The 20,819-nt window shown below is 35.3% G+C and overlaps 1 protein-coding gene across 3 annotated transcripts in view; it reads right to left on the reverse strand.

The window, feature by feature from the left end:
* Nucleotides 1-16,527: 16,527 nt before the first annotated feature.
* The window catches only part of LOC132115942 (transcription factor AP-2-alpha), an 11,533-nt gene continuing 7,241 nt past the window's right edge, over nt 16,528-20,819 (reverse strand). For all 3 annotated transcript variants that reach the window (XM_059524380.1, XM_059524381.1, XM_059524382.1), the window contains exons 5-8: nt 20,761-20,819; nt 20,018-20,136; nt 18,582-18,723; nt 16,528-18,076 (exon numbers count right to left, since the gene is read on the reverse strand). In XM_059524380.1, coding sequence (XP_059380363.1) covers nt 17,788-18,076; nt 18,582-18,723; nt 20,018-20,136; nt 20,761-20,819 — 609 coding nt within the window. In that variant the 3' untranslated portion in view covers nt 16,528-17,787. The remainder of the gene's footprint in view (nt 18,077-18,581; nt 18,724-20,017; nt 20,137-20,760) is intronic.

Below are 20,819 nucleotides of genomic sequence, written 5' to 3' on the forward strand. Positions count from 1 at the left end.
GCCCAATGGACTCCCCCTGATGATCTATAACTAGGCAGCAGTGCCGACCCAGACCGGCTCCATGGATCTTGCTGGGTGTCTCACTTCTGGGGTTGACGGATCGCTTGTCAGTTATTGTTTTCCACAATATGGTCTTAAATGAGTGACTCATCTGTCAATATGGTAAATTTCTTCCACCAGAGGGTCCCTATCTGAAAATCAGTTTATTTGCTCATATGTTAAAGACAGTAATGTTTGGAAATTGTTTACCTAGACTTAAGATAGCATTTAGCAAAGGCACAATGAGTATTTTCCAGGTTTTTGATTCCAAATTACAGAATCAACATTTGTAATGTCTGCATGGTTTCAGTCAATTTCAGGTAAAGCAATTGCATAACAAGACGGGCAAGACAGGAGCTGTGTCCAGTTAGCCAGAGTCATAAAGGGTATATTAATGGTTTATGTACCTCACTGGCAGATTGCTAATGGCAAATGACATTTACTGTGTGATGCAGTCCAGGCCATTCTGAATACTTTATGGTTGATCTATGTCAAGCACTCAATACAATAAAAAAAATAAGAAATGTAGTATCAAACAAGACTCAACACAAAGACTTTATACCCAAGGGCTAGATATAAAGTCCTTCACTGTTCTACACAACACATTTAGTAATTTAATTGCTTAAAATTTCCAGACATGAGTCAAACTTACTTGTATTTAGTTTGTGTTAATGTAAAAGCTCCCAGTTTGTGTGTCACTCCCATCGTTAATTTAAAAGGCATACGTTTATCATCAGATGTGCGCAGTTCCTGTCTGTGTTTTTTTTTTTTTTTTTTTTTGTATTCTGCTATTTAAAAATATATATACATATACAAAAAATGCTCTTATTCTTTCTCAGAAAAATGCTACTAGCTTTTTTGCCCTTTTCATTTTATTGCTTTTTACTCTTTGCAGTTTTCTTTTACTGTTTGTAAGGGATAATAATAATGATTATAACTTAGAGAACCTAATGATGTTGTTTCAAGGATTTGTGTTGTCTGCACTATGACAAGCAATAAAAAAGGGGAAGAGTGAGAAAATGGTCTCTTTTTAAAAAGCATGACACTTGATTGAAGTATAAGGTTTGGGTTAAATGCCGCCAGAGATTCAGCCCAGGAACAGATGCCACACTCGTGCATCAATAAATGCTTATAAGTTACTTATTTAGTGCTGCCTGCCATGACGGGAAATGACACAACTTTAAGCACAAGTGCCCCAGGGGCGATCCCCCCTCTCTTTGTCATGTCATTTCATATCTTTGGATCTACTCTAAAATACACAGCCATAGACAACAGGGCATACAGCAAAAAACAAATGTTCATGCTTTACAGGCATGTTATTCCTTCTGTTTAGATGCCTCACATCAAAAACCTTCCTGACTGGCAGATTTCTCATTGTGGAGTGGATGGCATTTGGTGGGCTTGATGATTGTTTAACACACACAAAAACATCCACACATTTTTGACATTTTGTGTTTATTACTGTTTGAGAACCAGTGATTAAAATACAATATTATTTTAGAATATACTTGGAATTCAGTATATTACTATATTTCTGACACGTGTGGAATTGTTATTGTTCTCATTATAGAAAGCACACAGTGAATATTGATTTTAAGAGATTAGAGGTACTACTACTGAATATTACTGAAATAGAATGCTTTTTTTCAGGTTCTTTTCCTTCTTTACAGCTAAATACTGTCTCGCTTGACAGATATGCGAGTTGTTCCTTTAAAACCAAACTGTCAGATACTTTGTATGACACTTTGCCAAAATTATCATGATATCTTTTCTCTCTCTTTGTCCCTGTCTGTCTCACAAACACATATGTTCAAGCTGCTATTGAAATGTTGCAGATCTGGTTAATCAACCTCTATTTGCATATTTGAGCACAAGCTGGTCTCAGCAGCTCTCACAGTGACAGAACACGGATCTGAGGTCAAGGTAAATAAAACTTCAAAGGAACATAATGTTTGTTTGTGGCTAAGACCAGGCATATTGTTACTGCACAAATGCACTGAGCTCCAGTAAATATAATTTTATTTTTTTAAAGGATAGATATTATACACAGTTATAATATGTACAATCTGTAAGGAATATACTCAGAGTTATTTTACTAGCTCATCTATAGGTGTAGATTTGACCCATTTCCTAAAATTCTGTGTATATTTTTATTTCAGAGAGCTGTAAATATTCCATTGCACATTACGTGTACAGATAGCAATCATAAACCTTTTGTTTTGTTTATATTATAAAATAAACACACACACAGCTACAGCTGAATTTTCATTCATGCATATTTTGGACATAATGAGTGTCAGTTAATAAAGTACACTATAATCAGACACTCATTTGGTTGCTTTTTGTGTGTGAAAATGTTTAGTAGAAATACAAAAAGTAGAAAGTAGAAAGTAGAAAGATAGTAGAAAAATGTGGAAAAGTGGAGAAGATAATTAAAAGATCAGGAATTACTCAAACCTGAGCAGTGCGTAGCTCAGCTGAGTTTGGTTCAGCCCTGGCCATGATGGTCCAGCAGCTCTGGCCATCTTGTCATTGCAAAATACAGCACAGATCAGACCACTACAACACAGCTCAGCAGCACAGCCAACTTTTTCCATGACTTCATTCATCAGGCATTAACCCTGTTAGCTGGTTCTCATTAGCAGCTTTCTCTCCGTCTTCCTCTTGCTCTCCCTCTTCATGTGCATCTCACCTTGCCCTCCTTTTGTTTTGTTGTGGGTTTATGTGCCTTTGTGCCAGAGATATACTTGTGCATTTTATGTACAGGCTCATTTCTGCCATGTTTAAATGGTAAATGAGCACTGTAGCCCTCCACTGCTCTGTGATCATGTATGTGTGCATGTGTGTATGTGTATAAGGACCCTGTGCAGTTAAAGGTCAGAGAGTGGCAGAGTTAGAGCAGGAGTCATTCTTTCTGCTATGCTAACTCTGTCATAGCCTCTGTCATAGAACTCTGCTGTTCCCCAAGCACTCACACGTCACAAAACCTCTTACAAACAAACACACACACACCATTTACTGTATGTATGTAAATGCTGTTTTCTCAGTTCAGTATTGTTTAAGGGTATTGCATGTGATTTAAGTCATTTTGCTAACTTAAACGCCTGTGAATTTTTGTGTTCACGTGTTCAGATAGCCTGTAATCTGCAGTTGTGTGTTAGAAAAACAGCAACAATGCATAATTCTGTAAAAAGTACTTTTAAAAACTCGCACTGACGCAGGAGAGAACCCGTCCATCAGTTGCAAGTAATGCTAAGACATCAGTTCTAAGTGCAGGCTGATTGTGTTCATTCTGTGAAGCCAGGAACACACCCCTGTCAGGCCAATAATGAATGTGATTTGGTCTCAGAATGTCATTGGGTTTTCAGTGTTTTTCAAGTCGTGTAGTGTGTGGTGTCTAAAGAATTTAAGACCAGCAGTTGCCAGTCGTTTAATAATACATAAGTAAATGCTGAAATTAACACAAAACTAAGATTAATAAAAGCTGTGGAAATATTGTTAATTATTATTTATGTTATTTATATATGTTAGCTACTGTAATTAACTAATGTTAACTAATAAACATAATTGAAGAATGACCGCAGATGAGTGTTAAGCATTAAGTGTATTGCACTGCAACCAACTTAACATTTTACAGATTTTAATGTAGCAATGTGGTCAAGATCAGTTTTAATCATGTAATTCTTAATAGATTTGAAGAAGGAAATAAAGTGTTACTACACACAGGCTGTATTGATTGAAAAAACAAAAATAAGACGAGTAAAGAAAAGGCGGTAATAAAATAATCACCCTTTACTTAAATATATGAACACAGAAAACCGGTGTTAACAGGTTAATATAATGTTTCCCATTCTATGACTAGTAAAATAATGGCAACTTACTCTGATGAACACAGCTCTCCTCAGAGTAGTTTTCTTGTGTGTGGGTGTCAGCTTTTAAGGCACAATACTGCCACATTGGCGCTCAACCTTGTACTGGCACTGGAGTATTTACATGTGGTGTTATGATAAGAGAACTGTTCATTTTAAATATTGCGGTTATCATAAATACCGGTATATCGTCACACACTAAATTAACATGATATTGATAATAGTTGCTTTGAATATCATGGTTATCATCAATACTGGTATATCGCGACATCCCTAATGGAGAGACACAGAGGAGACTGTTGACAAAGACGAAGTTGAATAAAGTTGATATTTTGGGTGTTTTTTCCCACAAAAAGTGTTCCCGTCTCTTCATATAACCGTATTGCATGTCTGATGGCAAATGGAGTATTCTGACGATGACTTTCATGCCTTTTATTGAGCTTGACACTGTTATTTACTTGGCAGTTGATGGGGAAGTCAGAAGGGTCCTGGTTTTCATCTAAAATATCTTAAATTCTGTTCCGACGATGAAATAAAGCTTTTACAGGTTCGAAACAACAGGGGGGTAAGTAATTAATGACAAATTTTTCATTTTGGGGTGGAGTATCCCTATAACTTAAACTTCATAAAATGAGGAAAAAAGACTACCAATGGGAACATGAATATGTATAAATAAGTAATTTATTCTTTAGAAAAAAAATTTCCCATAAAAATAATTTTGCTTTATGTGTTTTAAGATATCTTAAATATATTTTACTATCTTAAAATATTTTAATAATGCATTTAAAAAATATTCTTACTACAGATGGTAAGATGTCTTGGAGTTAACAGGTTTTAATATTTACATTCTTCATCCATTGACTTTACTATTCAGGTATGTAGATGGAGAAACAATGCAGGCACTGCAGAGTGCCTGATAACTGAAACAATGTAGAATGTTCATGTTCTGAACTTTAAGGGCACAAGCGCAAGGCGAAGACTTTATCTGGTTCTGGCTAATACAGTAGGCTATCTGGTGTCAACAAATCTCATGCTGTATCAATTTTTTTATTCTTTTCTGATCTCATTTCTTTCACCTTTTTTCTTTTTTTTTTACTTTCCTTCCTTTTCCTTCCTTTCTTCTTCCTTTCCCTTGAAATTGATTTCTTCTTGTTTGTCTTGGCAGTAATGAGATCAGCTGTGGGATTACATTTCAATGGCATAGCACCTTCAACCCCAGGCAAATGATTTGTCCAAACTTAATAATAAAACACTTACGATGTATTGTCAGAGGTAAACAGTAGTTGTAATAAAACGTTGCCTGGGGTACAGACTTCTTTTAACTTGTAAAACCCTATTTGGGTTGGCCTAGACACCTTCTGTAGCTGCACCAATATGACAAAATGAACTACATTTAGACGAACGAGGAGTCCAAATTTAAGCTATCTAAAGGGTGAGGCAAATCCAGATATCTGACCTAATGAGAAAAAAAAAAAACACACCTTCAAACATTCATCAAGATTTAACACAAGCATAAAAAATGCAGGGTCTGTGTGTTGAAACTATCTTTCCTGATCCGTGAGAAGTACATTTTCTCTGCATACACTTGTAGAATGTTAGTTAACATTAGCATTTCATTGTGAGAGAAATTAACTACAGTTAAGCTATAATGAGGAAATGTATTTTCTAATGATCTTTTCTATTCTGATTATTTAACTTCGATGTGAATGGTCTGGCACAAAACACAATGTTTTGCAGGCTTTTTTTTTTTTTTTTTTTATAAATAAATATAACAGCTACTAAAACACAACCTGTTGTTCTTTATTATTCTTATTCTTATTCTTTTATTATTATTATTATTATTATTATTATTATTATTATTATTAGGTAGTCTTGCAAAATTTCATTAAATAAAATTATCGAATTCAGTCTTTCAATCTTATTTCTCAAGCTGATGCATTTTGACTGATCAATGAGTCATTGTGACACAGCATCAGAAAAACACAATTTGCACTAAAGTACCCCTTTTTTATCTTACACTACCAGTAACACTTTATTTTATGTCCTTGTCACACATATTACATGTACTTACTATTATAATAGCAATAAATTATGCATGATTACATGCAAGTAACCCTTAACCAAAGCCTCATCCTAATCCTATCCATATAGTAAGTACATGTAGTTATTAATATTACTCAGTATTTAAATGTATAATAACACTGTAACAATGAAACCAAATGTAACCAAAATTAATTATTATGTACCATGGTATAAGCGGAAGTACCAGTGTTTTACTATAACTGTACTGTTATGTGAAGGTGGGTATTATGGATCATTTGAAAAGCATACTGTATGTGTGTGTGTGTGTGGGCATGTTTTTGGGACACATCAGGACACAACTTTGTATAATGACATGGGTATGACACAGGTAATACAAGGAGAGGGTTACTTAAGAGGACATAACCCATGTCCCCATTTTTCAAAACGCATATAAACCATACAGAATGAGGTTTTTTTTTTTAGAAAGTGTGTGAGTGTGTGTGTGTCGTGTGTGTGCGTGTGTGTGTGTGTGTGTGTGTGTGTGTGTGTGTGTGTGTTAGTGTGTTTGTGTGTGTCTTTAATAAGCTTGTGTACATGTGCTGTTAGCACTAAAGTGCAGAGGGAAGTGTTCCTATATGGAGGTTTCAGAGTAAATTGGTTAAACACCTGTTTGGAGTGAAGAAAAACAGCAACTGTTAATAGCCTGTCATAAATCGCTCACTCTGTTCTGCTGTCACCAACTTGCGACCACATTTTTAGTGGCTTGGACTTTCAGTTCAACCCAACAGTTTTGATTAAGATTAAGATTAGGCCAAAGTATGTTTCAAAGACAGCAGATTTACTACACAAGTAAGGTAAATTTGACAGAACCACATTTAACCTTTAACTTAGAGGTAAAAATGATAAATAAACTCAATTTTATATATACATATATATATATATATATATATATATATATATATTTATTTATTTATATATATACACACACACACACACACACACACACATACATATACATATATATATATGTATATATATATATATATATATATATATATATATATATAAAATTATCAAAAAGTGTGAAATGGGACTTTTACCTTTTACTGCTCTGGGGCTTAAATTTGACTGATTATATTATTTGACTGGTTATATTTTCATGTCAAGCACATGATCTAGCTTGAAATGTTGAAATGAAATGTATATAATGTTTTTTTTTTTGTTTTTTTTTACCATGCAGAATAACATAATTTGACAACATGAACATTGCCAGTGTGCAGCACTAGATATTTCCAAATCACTTTTATCAAAATGAATGCTTTGACTTAAGAGATGCTGAGCATCAGATTGGAGGAAATGAAGTCAGACAATCGCAGTAAAAGAGCAATTTGAAACAGACGGCCCTCTCCATGTGGTTAACACATAAACACAAAATTGAGCAGCATGCTCTCTCTCTTTTTTCTGTTTCAAGTCTCACTAAAGATAGCAAGCAGGAGGGAAAGGAAAAGTGTAAAAGCAAGACTAGATATGGGATCAGTTGTCTAAAAAAAAAAATAACTCACATTTTGGGCCAAGTCCATTTAAAGCTGACACAAGAGAAAGCGAATAAGAGGGAGTGGTGGAGGACGACAGGACACGGGGGCTGTACAGACTCTACCGCTGTCTCTGTCTGGTTAATGCAGGTAGGCTGTAATAAAAAGCCACCATGTGCCAATTGAGCTTCCACAATTAACAGATTAGGGTGATAAAGAGGTGCATGACTGCGAGGCAGGGCTGCCCCCCTAGGCCTCAGGGCATCATGGGTAGGGAGTGGGCTGCTCTCCTGATGAGGGGGCCAGATAATCTCCTTCTCTTTCGCTTCACATCCATTCTTAACCTCTCTCCCCCTCACAACCTTGTGCCCCGAAGCACCTCTGCAAATACCTGCTCAATATTCAAGCAAAAAGTGTGTTCAGGGCAAGTGGCATGTCTGCAAAGGAGAGATACAAAAGCCGGGCGAAAACAAAAACCGTGACATCTGCTAAAATGATTGCGAGTAAATATGTTTGACAATTATTGTTTACAGTGGCAGTGGTAACAGTTCACGAGATCCAACCACATTTCTGTTTGCATTGAGGCAGATGGGCCTACAGCGATTCATTAGCAGCCTGTCAAAAGCTTCATTCCCAACTTACTTTTATTGTACGGATCTGTTCAACAGTGGGAGGAAGGCACTTATTTGGCATTAAAGATTGCGATCAATTTACCTAGTATAAATCACTTGCTTTTCTGTCATTCTTTTTCCTGTCCTTTTTCAGTCTTTACATTTTCTCTTTTCCCTCCCCCTCTTTCAAGTCTACCACTGTAAATATTTACTCTTCAGTGATGGTTCCTTGATTTTGTGTCTCTGGGCTGTAAATTAGAATTTGTTACTGAAGGATGACTTTAACCTTCGAGAATACTTGGAGAGGGAAACAGTCATTATAATGTCCCGAGGGAAGCAACAGAATCTTTCGACAGTCAGACGAATTTTCCAGAATTGTCAGTAATCAGGCGAAGTTCTGGCTTCCATAGGGATGGTTAGATGCTTTCAGGGTCAAACCTCCTATTCTTTAAAAATCTCATAATCTGTGACTTAAGTAATTTCTTACTGCAAACAGAATTGTTATGTTGGCATGTGTTTATTTTCTTGGCTATATAAAATTATGCTATAGATAGTCCACAGGGGCAGGTGCGTGCAGTTATGGACATGCAAAGCACATGGTTTGAATGTGGCACGCAAATGCGCCTGGTGTGATCTGACACAAAAAGCATGGATAGTCCCACACAGAAGATATTTAACCGTCTTTAACACTGTGAAACAAGGACACAGATAGAGACTAATAAATGAATCCCTCGCCCCTTGAGTCCCCATCGCTGCTGATCTCATCCACTCAATCAAATGTGTTAAGTCATAATTAACCCCAGCTCCCGTTGCTCTAATTGAAGCCTATTAGACAGTGCGTGATGTTGACACAATCAGAGGAGAAGACCAACAGCCATTGAACTGGTAGGGAAAGTACAGCGACACCTCACACAGTAAGCAACCAACACTTAATTATCAATGAGCTTTTCACAGCTCTCTTCCCTTCTTTATCTCACTGTTGCTCTCTTTTCTCTCTCTCCTGCTGCTCTCGGGCCTCAGGCTCTACAAGTAATGGAGTACTTTAATGAAACTTGTTTTAAACACGGTCAAGGATGAGATATTTATTGTGCATTTGATAACAAACATCACTGAAGTATTTTGTAGTGTTTACATGACTATCCACACTTGTTTTTTGCTGTTGTTGTTGTATATATATATACATTTGAAGGTACATGGCTATTTCTTCACACAGTTAAATTTGAAAAGCTGATAAAATGACAATCTCAACTTTAACAAGTGGCATACTGTATGTTGAATCATATCCTTGCAAGCATTCACCTGCCATCTTTCTGATGAAATAGTGCCTCAGTAACAATACACAAATCAATCTGATAATAAAATTAACCCAAATAGGCTAAACCCTAACATGCCTGAATTTACAGTAAGATTTAGGTCACAGCATATGATGTTTGCATTTCTTTCAGTAATGATATGCTGAACAGTTTCGGTGTTTCAGTGCAGATGAAATGATGCAATAGATGATATGTGGGTTAGATGGGAACTGCTGGGAAACACCTTCACTGACTCAGAATCGTTCCTTATGAGCGTCTTCTGTTCATGGCCTAAAAGATTTCTGGCAAAATAGGCTGACAGATAAAATGTATTTCAAATTCCATTGTATGTGTGTGTGTGTTGGCTGAAAGTGATATGCTGCACTTAAAGACGACTTAAATAATTTCAACTACACTTATATGTAGGCTAAATCCTAACCCTAATGTTTGGAAATTAAAGAAAAGACAAGGAAATTATGTCTGTAAGGTGCTGTAAACTCTCTGGCATTTTAAATTGATTTTTACTGCAAAGAGAGGGAAAAAAAACTGTGAGACTTATGGCTTTCAATCCATTTAACAATTTTAACGGGACAATATAGTTCTACCCATTGTGTTGACTTTGTGTTTATTTTTATTTATTTATTTTTTGATGTCTCTGCCTTGGAAGTGGATTGGAAGACTTCTCTAAACTCACAACACTGCAAAAAGTAATTAGATGTTTGATACAACACTCTTTTTGTTTCAGCATATTCTGAGAAGGTTTACAGTTTGATCATGACCTCTAATTTAATTATTCACAGCTTAATTTGCATTCTAATACAACCAGAATTATATATTTAAAAAGCAATTTCCAACGGGATTTCATTCACAGCCAACACAGATTATTTATTTTGATTTGAGGCTACATAAAAAGGAGCTATTTTAGCATGATGTCCGTTTCTGGCCGTGAAACGGGACGACGCTAACTACAGGTCTAAACAGGCTCAAGCGAGATTAATAATAATAATAATAATAATCCAAACACTGGTTTATAATTGTCAACTATAGCATCGCCTCTCCAGTTTAAACGCGTATTTGGGATGACGTGACAAATGCATGGAAAAGCCTGCTATGAATCAGATTGGAAGCTTTAGGGGCTTGATCTAGTCTAAAATATGGTGAAATAACGAGCTGATACTATTATAAATATATAAAACAACAACAGCAACAAACAAGTGTAGATAGTCATGTAAACACTACAAAATACTTTTTTTCATGCATAATTGGTTTAATGTGCCTGATGTTTTATTTCTGCTAGTTTGTCTGAGTTTTATCTTATCAGTCTTAGCTAACTAACGAACGAACAAATACTAAATACAAAAAAAAATATGGCACCGATTAATGTAAACCACATTATTGCTATTTTATTGGAATTATCCTACTAGGCATTTAGCTACAAACACATACTGAAATCCATCCATGCTGAATAGAAATGTAAGATTTATTTTGTCATCTAATGTTTGTTAAAAATCAGCATTCTACTTTAAACAAATTCGCGTTTGTGCTGTACCATCTGTCATGTTTAAATAAATAATTCTGGCAAAGGTACAAAGAGCCAAACTGAAAAAGAAAAAGGAAACAAAAAAATACATATTATTTGTATTGTTTACAAAAAAAAAAAAAAATGAACAGAGCAACAAAAGTGATCTGGCTAGCCCCTGTGTGTGTTTAAGTCGTTTATCAGGGTCGGGCACCGGCACTGCCTGCAGCTATGAGTCGCCTGGAGGAAGATTCAGACCATCATCATCAAACTTCATCATAACAGCACAGCTGCGCTCTGATGGAACAGATAGAGCCACATGAAATAGTGTTCTTCTTTAGTGTGAAATTATCACGTCTATTAATTCTCTCTCTCCTTCTCTCTCTCTCTCTCTCTCTCTCTCTCTCTCTCTCTCACTATCCCCTCTCCGTGAGAACATGCGATTCCCAAGCAAATGGGGCGACTAATTTTTCCATTGCTGTTTCACAGAAGAAAAAATAATAATAATTAAGACAATAATATACAGTGTTCAACAGGTATAAAAAAATTAAAATAAAAAAGGAACTTCGATATGTATAAAGCGTACCAGTAATAATAATAATAATTATTATTATTATTATATTATATTATATGTACCAACTGTATTAACTGTAAATAGATACATAGTAAATAGTAATACTGATAAATAGGACAACTTTCTTGCCAAAAGCTTCATTCACATAACAAAATCATTTTTTTTATTTGTTTGTTTTATAATAGCTAGCCCTACATGACATCATTTTGTCATATATTATTATTTTGTTATTTTGTCATTATTATTATTATTTGCCATGTAAATTGTATATATATATATATATATATATATATATATATATATATATATATATATATATATATATATATATATTTATTTATTTGTATTAGCTAGTATTTTTCAGAGTTTACAGTGATTTGGTTGTTCCCTGTAAAATATTCAGATTTATCTATCTAAATATGTTTCTATATCTAAATAGTTTTATTCTAGTAAACAATGTCTAGGCTATACTATCATTTAAGTGTCAAGTAGAAATAGGATCAAGTAGAAATAGCCAATAAACAATGTGCGGAGAGTGTTGGCATTTATGAAATATCACTAAATGTGGCTTTTGATAACTTCACAGTGATCAACGCAAAGAATCATCACTTTGAGACGGCTTATAAATTAAGAAAAACAACATATAGTCTAAATATAACTCCAAACAACAAGGATATACACAAAACAAACACAGAGACTGCAGGTCCCTTCGTACGCAATGTACATGCTTTTGTTGAAGCGTGAAGCGGTTTGTTAAATGTTCACATCACTGGCGAGGTTCTGAGGTTTGATAAAAAGAGACAGCCCTCAAAAGCAGTTGATTGAAATGGCGTGTGCCTGGCTGACGGGAGCCAGAGCGGGACAAAGCCCTGCGAAAGCACGGCCACTCCAGCAATTATTCCTGCACGCTGAATTTGGATTAGTGCAATGGAAAGAAGCATATGTTTGGCCCGCGGCGACACTCCCCCCGGCTGGCTTCAGAGAATGAGAGGAGAGAGGAGGCAGAAACTAGAATATCAACTATTTGGAGGAAAAGGGAGAAACATAACAGTTGTGGACGCCTTATTTTGGGGTGCACACGAATGTGTGAAGAACTAGGATGTAGGAGGTCAGGACGTGGAGTTCGGTTAAGATTTTAATGACCGAAAACTTGAAAAGTAAATCGAATTAACACTGAATTGACGAGTTCCTAAAATACACGGTTAGCAATATCAAATTAATTAAACCTTGTTCCGATGTTAGATCTGTTAGTTTGAATCTCCGTTTGTTCTTTTATTTCTCCCTTTATTTCACTTAAATAGCTTTTATTTTATTCACTCTTAAAATTGTATAATTATAACCTAAATACTTATACGTGTATGAGTATAATAAACTAATAGGCAGATTTGAAGTGTATTGGAACATCAAGTAAAAAGAACCATACAGTCAACTCTGTAAAATCAACATAGCCTATATTTTTAGAGAAGTTATTATTATTATTGTTGTTGTTATTGTTGTTGTTTATGTTAAGTAGCTACTGTACACCCTTTGGCAATCGTGTAAATGCTAACAAGCGCTAAATGAGAGAGAGAGAGAGAGAGAGAGAGAGAGAGAGAGAGAGAGAGAGAGAGAGAGAGATTAATTTTTAATCCAGCAAAATTTCTGGACTATAGAAGTGTCCACTTATTTGGTATAATTTGTTTATTCAAAGGCACGTAATGTTATCTAATCGATTACCTTATGTCTCAAGTAATCATGGATGATTTGATGAAGCTTCTGACCTCTTTTGACATTAAGGGGTCCCACTCAATTTAGGCGGGAGGGGTCAGTTGAGGGGGTGATGAACTTAAGAGTCCAACACAATTAACCATTTTGCACTCTATTGAAAACATCATTGAAATAGAATCACTTCATTCGATTGGGGACATGTGACATTTGTCCCGAACCTTGCGGTTTTCCTTCCTAACACATTCCTAATCTTCAAGGCTTAGATGAGCAGTCACTCGGCGTGAGTAGGCTTTATATTGTAACCCCAATCAAATAAACGTTTTCCTTGTTTAAATCATAGCACTATTTGTTTTGCTCATCCATAACAATTTTATTTATCACTTTGAAACCTGCATTCAATGTATTTTTATTAACGAAAGTGAAAAATATTGTTATGGCACATTGAGTTTATTATTCCTAAAAATAAATAAATAAATAAATAAATAAATGAAAACTACAGTGCGATGTATCTCAGTTCAATTAAGTTTGCTCACAATAACAGAGCATATCATATGATATTTAATAAGTGCCGGGTTTTCCGATTATGGTTTAAATCATGTTCTTAAGATCATCCTCAATTACTTCGAACGTTATTTTACGGAGTAGCAGAGTAGCAAACTAGTCTGTAGATTGCTCAGTATTACGCAAACCTTCGTTATGGGAGCTGTCAAGTACAAAGGTACTGAAAAAAGCAAGGCCAAAAGCATCATCAAAACCTATCAATATGTTTGTTTGTTTGTTTTTTTCCCCCAGTAGCCTACTGCCAAACAAAATGAACGTTGTCGTTGCGCTAAAGGTTATCAACAAATATGGCAAAATAAATAGGCCTAATCAGGGCTTTCGGTAAGTTATAAATAAACAACTATATGCATATTTAGCTCAAGGTGAACTCATGTAACATTTCATGCTGTGTGTATCACAAGGGGCTTGTCAAATAACCTACAATCGAACCAATAGCTGTGATTCCCTTACAATTAAAAGATAGCTTGAAAGATTAAATTTAAAAGATATAAAGAGGCCCTTGTGTAAATTATGCAGTTTAACGTCTAAAACACACTACAGTAAATGTCTAAACTAAAATGTCTACTAATGTGCAAAATGCCATTAACTACCATGCTATAATAAGGGTAGAGGTAGGCTACATGTGTAAAATTGTGCCAGCCAACAAGGAAGAGAGAACGATGCATACAACACGCTTTTTATATTATTATGCTGTTTGATAGGCTTTTATTTAATTGAGGAAAGTTTTGTTGTTTTTGTTGTTGTTGATGATGATGGTTTTTTATTAGCCTACACCTAAAAGTTAGGCTCTATGGTAACTAAAGTAGAGTGTCGTCGCACTATTGCCTTTTATGATTAGTATATTTATACTGGGAGCGTGCGCATGTTTAAAACAAATAATAATAATAAAATGCTATTAAGACGATCTATTTCACACCAATAAAACAAATATGATAGGATGCCCACAAAAAGTTTTAGGTTATTAGTCCGATGAATTCGTTCCTGCTGAGATAAGTTAAAGTAAGTTCAAAAATAAAACAATGGTTACAAGTACGAAGCAAATCCAAACGCGCTTGCGTAAATGTCTCTCATACCCAATCCCTCCTCTTTAGACACACTGTGTGCACACATGCATAACAGCGTGTGTGTGTGTGCGCGCGTGTATGTGTGAGAGAGAGAGAGAGAGAGAGAGAGAGAGAGGCTATTGTATGTATATATATATATATATATATATAAACAAATTATGTGATTGATATTATGTATTATGTGATATAGCTGAAGCGGAAGGTTATGTAGGCTAGTTATATGACCAAAATCAGTAAAGTATTTCCGTAAATTTTAAGTCTACTCTGAGTTTTATATATTTTCATTTTGCTGCATGATTCTGTTGAACTAGTTAAACTTAAAAGAAATGGGTGAAAAACTAAAATATAAATCTCTCAATTTCCACAGATCTCTATTTGGTTTATATAGCCTATATAATGTGCCTGTATAAGCGACATAACTCTTGTGCTTGTTTTGTGTATATATATATATATATATATATATATATATATATATATATATATATATATATATATATATATAAATGCTTTCACTGCGTTAAAAAATCGTCCGGCCTCTAATAAGTTTAATCAATGACATTAGCGTTAATGACACACGCACGTGAAATAATTCCTAATTCCGATGAATACGATTTAACATGATTGTGATTTCCCTTAAAATGACTATTCATGCGCATTTTTTCTGCGCCTGAACAGGAGGAGCAGCCGGGTATCCTTTCTGAGAAAGCTATTGTGCCCGAGGTTAGAATCCCACACACAATCTGAGAAGCAGCCAACAAAAACAGTCTTGACAGACAATGCCTCGCTTCACCTGCTGCTGCACTGTGCATTGCAATTATGCCAAGGACATGTACAGTTAGGCTCCGTTCATGTTATTTGAAAACAACTGCATCTGAGTAGAGCAGACTGTCTGAGCACAGAGAGAAAAAAATAAATAAAAATTAAACGAATAACCACTACGGTGAAATATTGTGCAGGCAGTTCTTTTCTCAGTGCCATGACAGAAGTCTGCTGTACATGAACACAACACAGCAAGCAAATCCAGCAAGCTCGAACGGAGATTGATTTCCCGGCTTGTGCTATCAATAAGCAATCAAACTCTAGTTGAAACTGAATTATGCAATGAACAAAATAAGCATACGTGTTCTGACATGTCATCTGCAAGTGTACCCAATGACTAAACTAATTGGAAAAGTAAAATTACGACATGGATGCTGCTTTTCGTTTTAACACTTAATTGCCATGCCCTCAATTTTGTTCAAACGAACTGTAAAATGATTTCAACGAACTATAGCTCTGCATTTTAATGACATAAATATTTACCATAGTGACACTGTTTTAGGAGAAGTAAGGTGGCGTCTACAAATAAATACACGAAAAAGGCAAATGCACTAACCTTCAACTGGATTCTACATCTGACTGATTTAAAGAACGCTCTTGCTCAAGGCCTAAAACTACACACAAATCGCTTCTAAAACGAAAGAGAATTCATTGTTTCCCGTGTCATTTGGCTTGGCAAAAAGCTCCCTGCCATATTTGAATGATCCTGTACTCTGACTTAGGAGCTGAAAGTAAGAGTATTTTCTTTTTTTTGTACTTGAGGGAAACAATGGGTTCAACTGCTTATTGCATGGAGCAATCGTCAAGGGAGAGTTAAACTCAATTACAGTAACTGTGCTGAATAGAAAAGAGAGCGAGCGAGAGAGAAATACATCGCAGCAAGCAGTGAATAAAAAAAGTAATGAATAAAAATCGACATGAAGCGTATCAAATATTTATTTATTATTATTTTTTTTTTATTTCTGGGCAACAATGAACTATAATACATTGACAGGCATGGGAGCTATTGCCAGCACAGGTTTATACAATACAGATAAAACCGCCTCCAATTTAGACAGTGGACACACAAGATATCAGATAGTCCCAAATGTTAAAATGTATTATTCAAAAAAAGGAAGGAAGGAAGAAAAAGAAGAAGAATTCGTAAGACAATATCCATTTATTGCTCTTGTGGTGCTTTGAGGGAAGAACAAGAGGTGATTGGCACAACACATAAAAAGCTTGTATAAAAACAAGAAGATACACAAAACTAGCATCGTCGGGGTCTCTGCAATGACCTTTTTCGATCTAAAACTGAATGGCATAAGAATAATATATAGAGAAATTGATGTTTATTTCTTTTAAATTTGTTCACTTGCTTCAGTGTCGCCTCAACATGCTACAAGAGGGCTGAATTGAAATATCCCAGAGAAGAATACCCCAAACTTCTGTTTTCTAAGAACCATAAAACCACATGAAGAACTAAGCGAATATTCAAACCCACTAAAACAGGAGGCACCAGATAAATAAAAAAGAAGTTTGAACAGACGTACCTTATTTACAATTCCCATTAAATTACACATAAATAAATATATACATACATGAACACCGATTCCCTCATATAACCGTGAATCGTGTTGAAATTCAAAGTTCAAGTTGGTCGCTTGGTCGAGTGAAAAGTCAGAGTTCTTGAAGTCATGGCGTGGAGCTGTAGATTTTTTTTTTTCAAGTTTATTCACAATACTGATTAAAAAAAAATCTTCCTCCTTTAGCTTCTTGTTGTCACATGGCTACAATCTTAAATGGGGATACTGAGGGGAAATCGCTGAATTTCAGTCCATTGAACTCATACAAAGGGAGTTCATGAAAAGTCCTGCTGTGGCAGATCTATACTCCTTTCATTGGCACACTGCTTTATTTTGATTTAAAGAAATGCTTTATCCACGAATCCTAAAATGAATTGTTTTATTATTATTATTATTTTATTTAATTATTTAATTATTTATTTATTATTATTATTATTATTTTTATTTTATTTTATTTTATTTATTTTTATATTTTTTTATTTTTTTATTTTTGTTTTGTTTCAAAATGTCAAGATCGGGAGGTGGTGCGTTCAGTGTTTCATCTTGATCACTAGTGTTTGTTATATAGCCTATGCATTTTGTCATACATCAATTGGGATGTGTTGGCTGGACATCACTTTCTGTGCTTCTCGTCTTTGTCACCCCCCTTTGACCCCGTCTCATTGTGGCTATTAGGATTGTTGTTCAGGTACATTTTGTCCATGGCTTTAATGGCCTCCGTCAAATAGTTCTGCAGAGCCGTGAGGGCCGCGCACATGGCCGGAGTCCCGAATCCATGAGAAATAAGACTGAAGTGGGTCAAACAGCTCTGAATCCCGGGCTCAAGAATTGGCTGTGGACGTGAATTCCCCAAGGGCGAGCGGTCTTGCGAGAGCAGGTCCGTGAACTCTTTGCAGATTTGTCTAGAAGGAGACACAATGCAGGATGCCTTTTATGATGAAGCTAGTTACAGCTGAACGTACACGTTGAGCTGTGTCCATCAGACCGATGGACGACTCGAGCTCAGTTTGAAAAGAAAGTCGCATATACGTCAGTTGGTATAATACGTCAAATGGAAACGTAAGAATTGTATTATCCTTCACCTAAAAGTTAGGCTCTATGACATCTAAAGTAGTGTCGTGGCGCTGTTGGTTTTTTATGATTAGTACATTATTTTGCAGTAAATCAAAAAAAAAAAAAAAGAAAGAAAGAAAAAAAAGTTTCGTTACAGGTTGCAAATAATGCAAACATGTTATTTTACGAAACCTTTTGGTTCCAAAATGCAGATATATTTATTAAAAGCTAGCCTACATAGTCTATATTGGCACCTCTGTATCTAACGGAAAGCAAATTTCAATATGGTGCAAAAAAAAAAAAAATCTTTCAAAACATGCGTATAGTGATCTAAATAGTTAGAATAGCACTCACTTCGTCGCCAATAACATGTTTTTTCTTTGGACTTGTTCGTTTGGGTCGGAATGTTGTCGGTTCACGTATTCAGCAACCGCCTTGGCTGGAAACTCAGTCTCGCACACATAACCAAAATCTCTGGCCAGATGCACCGCTTCACCTAGAAGAAAATAATAGTCAGTATGTGTGTTACTGCAATTAAATGTAGACTAATTAACATATCTTATAATTGTAATCTAATTAACGTCCTAAACCACTGAGCAGGACGTCGTTTTTTTATCAATTCTGACATTTTTAATGCATATTTATTTTCTATTAAGCTACCTAATAAATAATTGAATTCTGTCAAATGTGTGAGTCAAAATGTGCCCTCCTTGTGAGATTAAACGAACATAAGATAGGCTTACTGAACATAAGATTTTGATTCCTGATCCTATTATCAAATATTAGAATGTTGTTCTATATAAAATAGCAAAAACCTCCGATACTTCGACTAGGTCTGTGTGTTTGGCTATTTTTTTCCCCTTTGGTTTTAATTTCCTGAAACAGTTGGATTTTTACTGCGAGCCTTCCTGTCATAAGCCTAGAATCCGGAAGAACGCATGCGCCAATTAGCATCAAAGCTCAACTCTACTAAACTGCTTTCCATAAAATGGAGCAGATCATAAACAATAACAGCACTTCAGAAAGCCAGTGTCCTCCGACTAAATCAGCGTCTGCTTGCGTGTCCACTACTCCCACCCCCCAACCCGCCCTCGCCCTTATCTCGAAGGAATCATACATTTCTTCAGGCTCATTACCATACAAGACTAAATTTCAATGAAGCACGATGAATATTACATTCAGTCTTCAGCAGCAATGATTAACAGGAACCAATGAACCGTCTCCAGCTTTCACCTTTAAAACCCATGGCACACCAAATACCACTGCACGGAATAATCACCTCCAACTTTGCAAGCAAAATGGATTTATTCAACAGCAATGGCATCTTCGCAGTGCAACATAATTAACTCATTTATATTTTATAATAGACTTTCAACCTACAGGTCAACTGTATCAAGCGGACGAGTATATAGTCCACACATAATAATAATAAGGATAATATTAATAATAATAATACGTGTCATAGTGATTTCGGCTGTTTTGCAATATATCCGGCAACTGCATAAAAGTGCCATATAACAGCATTGCAAATATGACACAAAGTAGACCCTACAAAGACAACAACCGAATTCACACCATTCTCAAATTTTAAGACAAGTGATGCTGTTAAATGTATAAAGTAGAGAGAGAGAGAGAGAGAGAGAGAGAGAGAGAATCCCACAAAATTGTTTTCAAAATTAAATCTCTGGAATCCATTCTCTCGGATGAATGTAAATGCTGATTTAGAATGGCTCTCATGTAGCAGCAATAAACAACTGCTTTATTAAAATATATGTTTATCAGGAACTTACCTTCCACCAGTGACGTCAAGAGAGTAACATTGGCAGCTTTGCGTCTCCCTGCTGGTAGATTTAATCCGATTTTATCTAGCTTTTCTCTTAAAGATCTTCCACCATTCTTAGATTTGGCCCTTTGAATTAAATGACAAAAAAAAAGTTATTAAATGTCATAGTTTTGTAATTATGTTATAATTATTTATTTTACTGCTAATAATTATATATGCTATGTACATTATACATGCTATAGATTTACATATCATTTATCTTAAAATTTATAATATTTATAATAGCCCGGAGCACGCATAACCTTGAATAACTAATAAATAAATAAATAAATCAGTCGAGTGTCCCCCAAGAGACTTGTTTAGTTTAGATAACATCTCTTCAAGTAATTTTTAAGCTAAAAAAAAGACATGTTGATTTAGAGGATGCCATGAAATGTTTCAAAAGTAAAATCGAAATAAAATGTACATAAATAAATTTTTGTTTTATTTCTCACTGCCAACACGTGAGACATAATTGGGATTATAAGTGTCTATTAACTCGTGTTGAATTAAGATATTACAGCTTGTGCTCATTGCGATTGTGTAGTCCACTTCAAGTAGCCTATATATAAAAAAATAATAATTCAGGTTCAGAATTTTGCCAGTTTTGGGGTATGATTTTTAATAGGCTGCCATTTCCGTGGGTTGTGGCGACGGAAAGCGCTTGATTAATAAATAGTTATTGATGTATGAGATGTTTGTCCAGCTCACCTCCTCAAGACCCCCCCAAGCAGGGATGCGTTCAGGCACTCAGGCGGAGAAAGTCGTCT

This window comes from Carassius carassius, chromosome 35 (assembly GCF_963082965.1).
Source record: "Carassius carassius chromosome 35, fCarCar2.1, whole genome shotgun sequence".
Taxonomy (NCBI): Eukaryota; Metazoa; Chordata; class Actinopteri; order Cypriniformes; family Cyprinidae; genus Carassius; species Carassius carassius.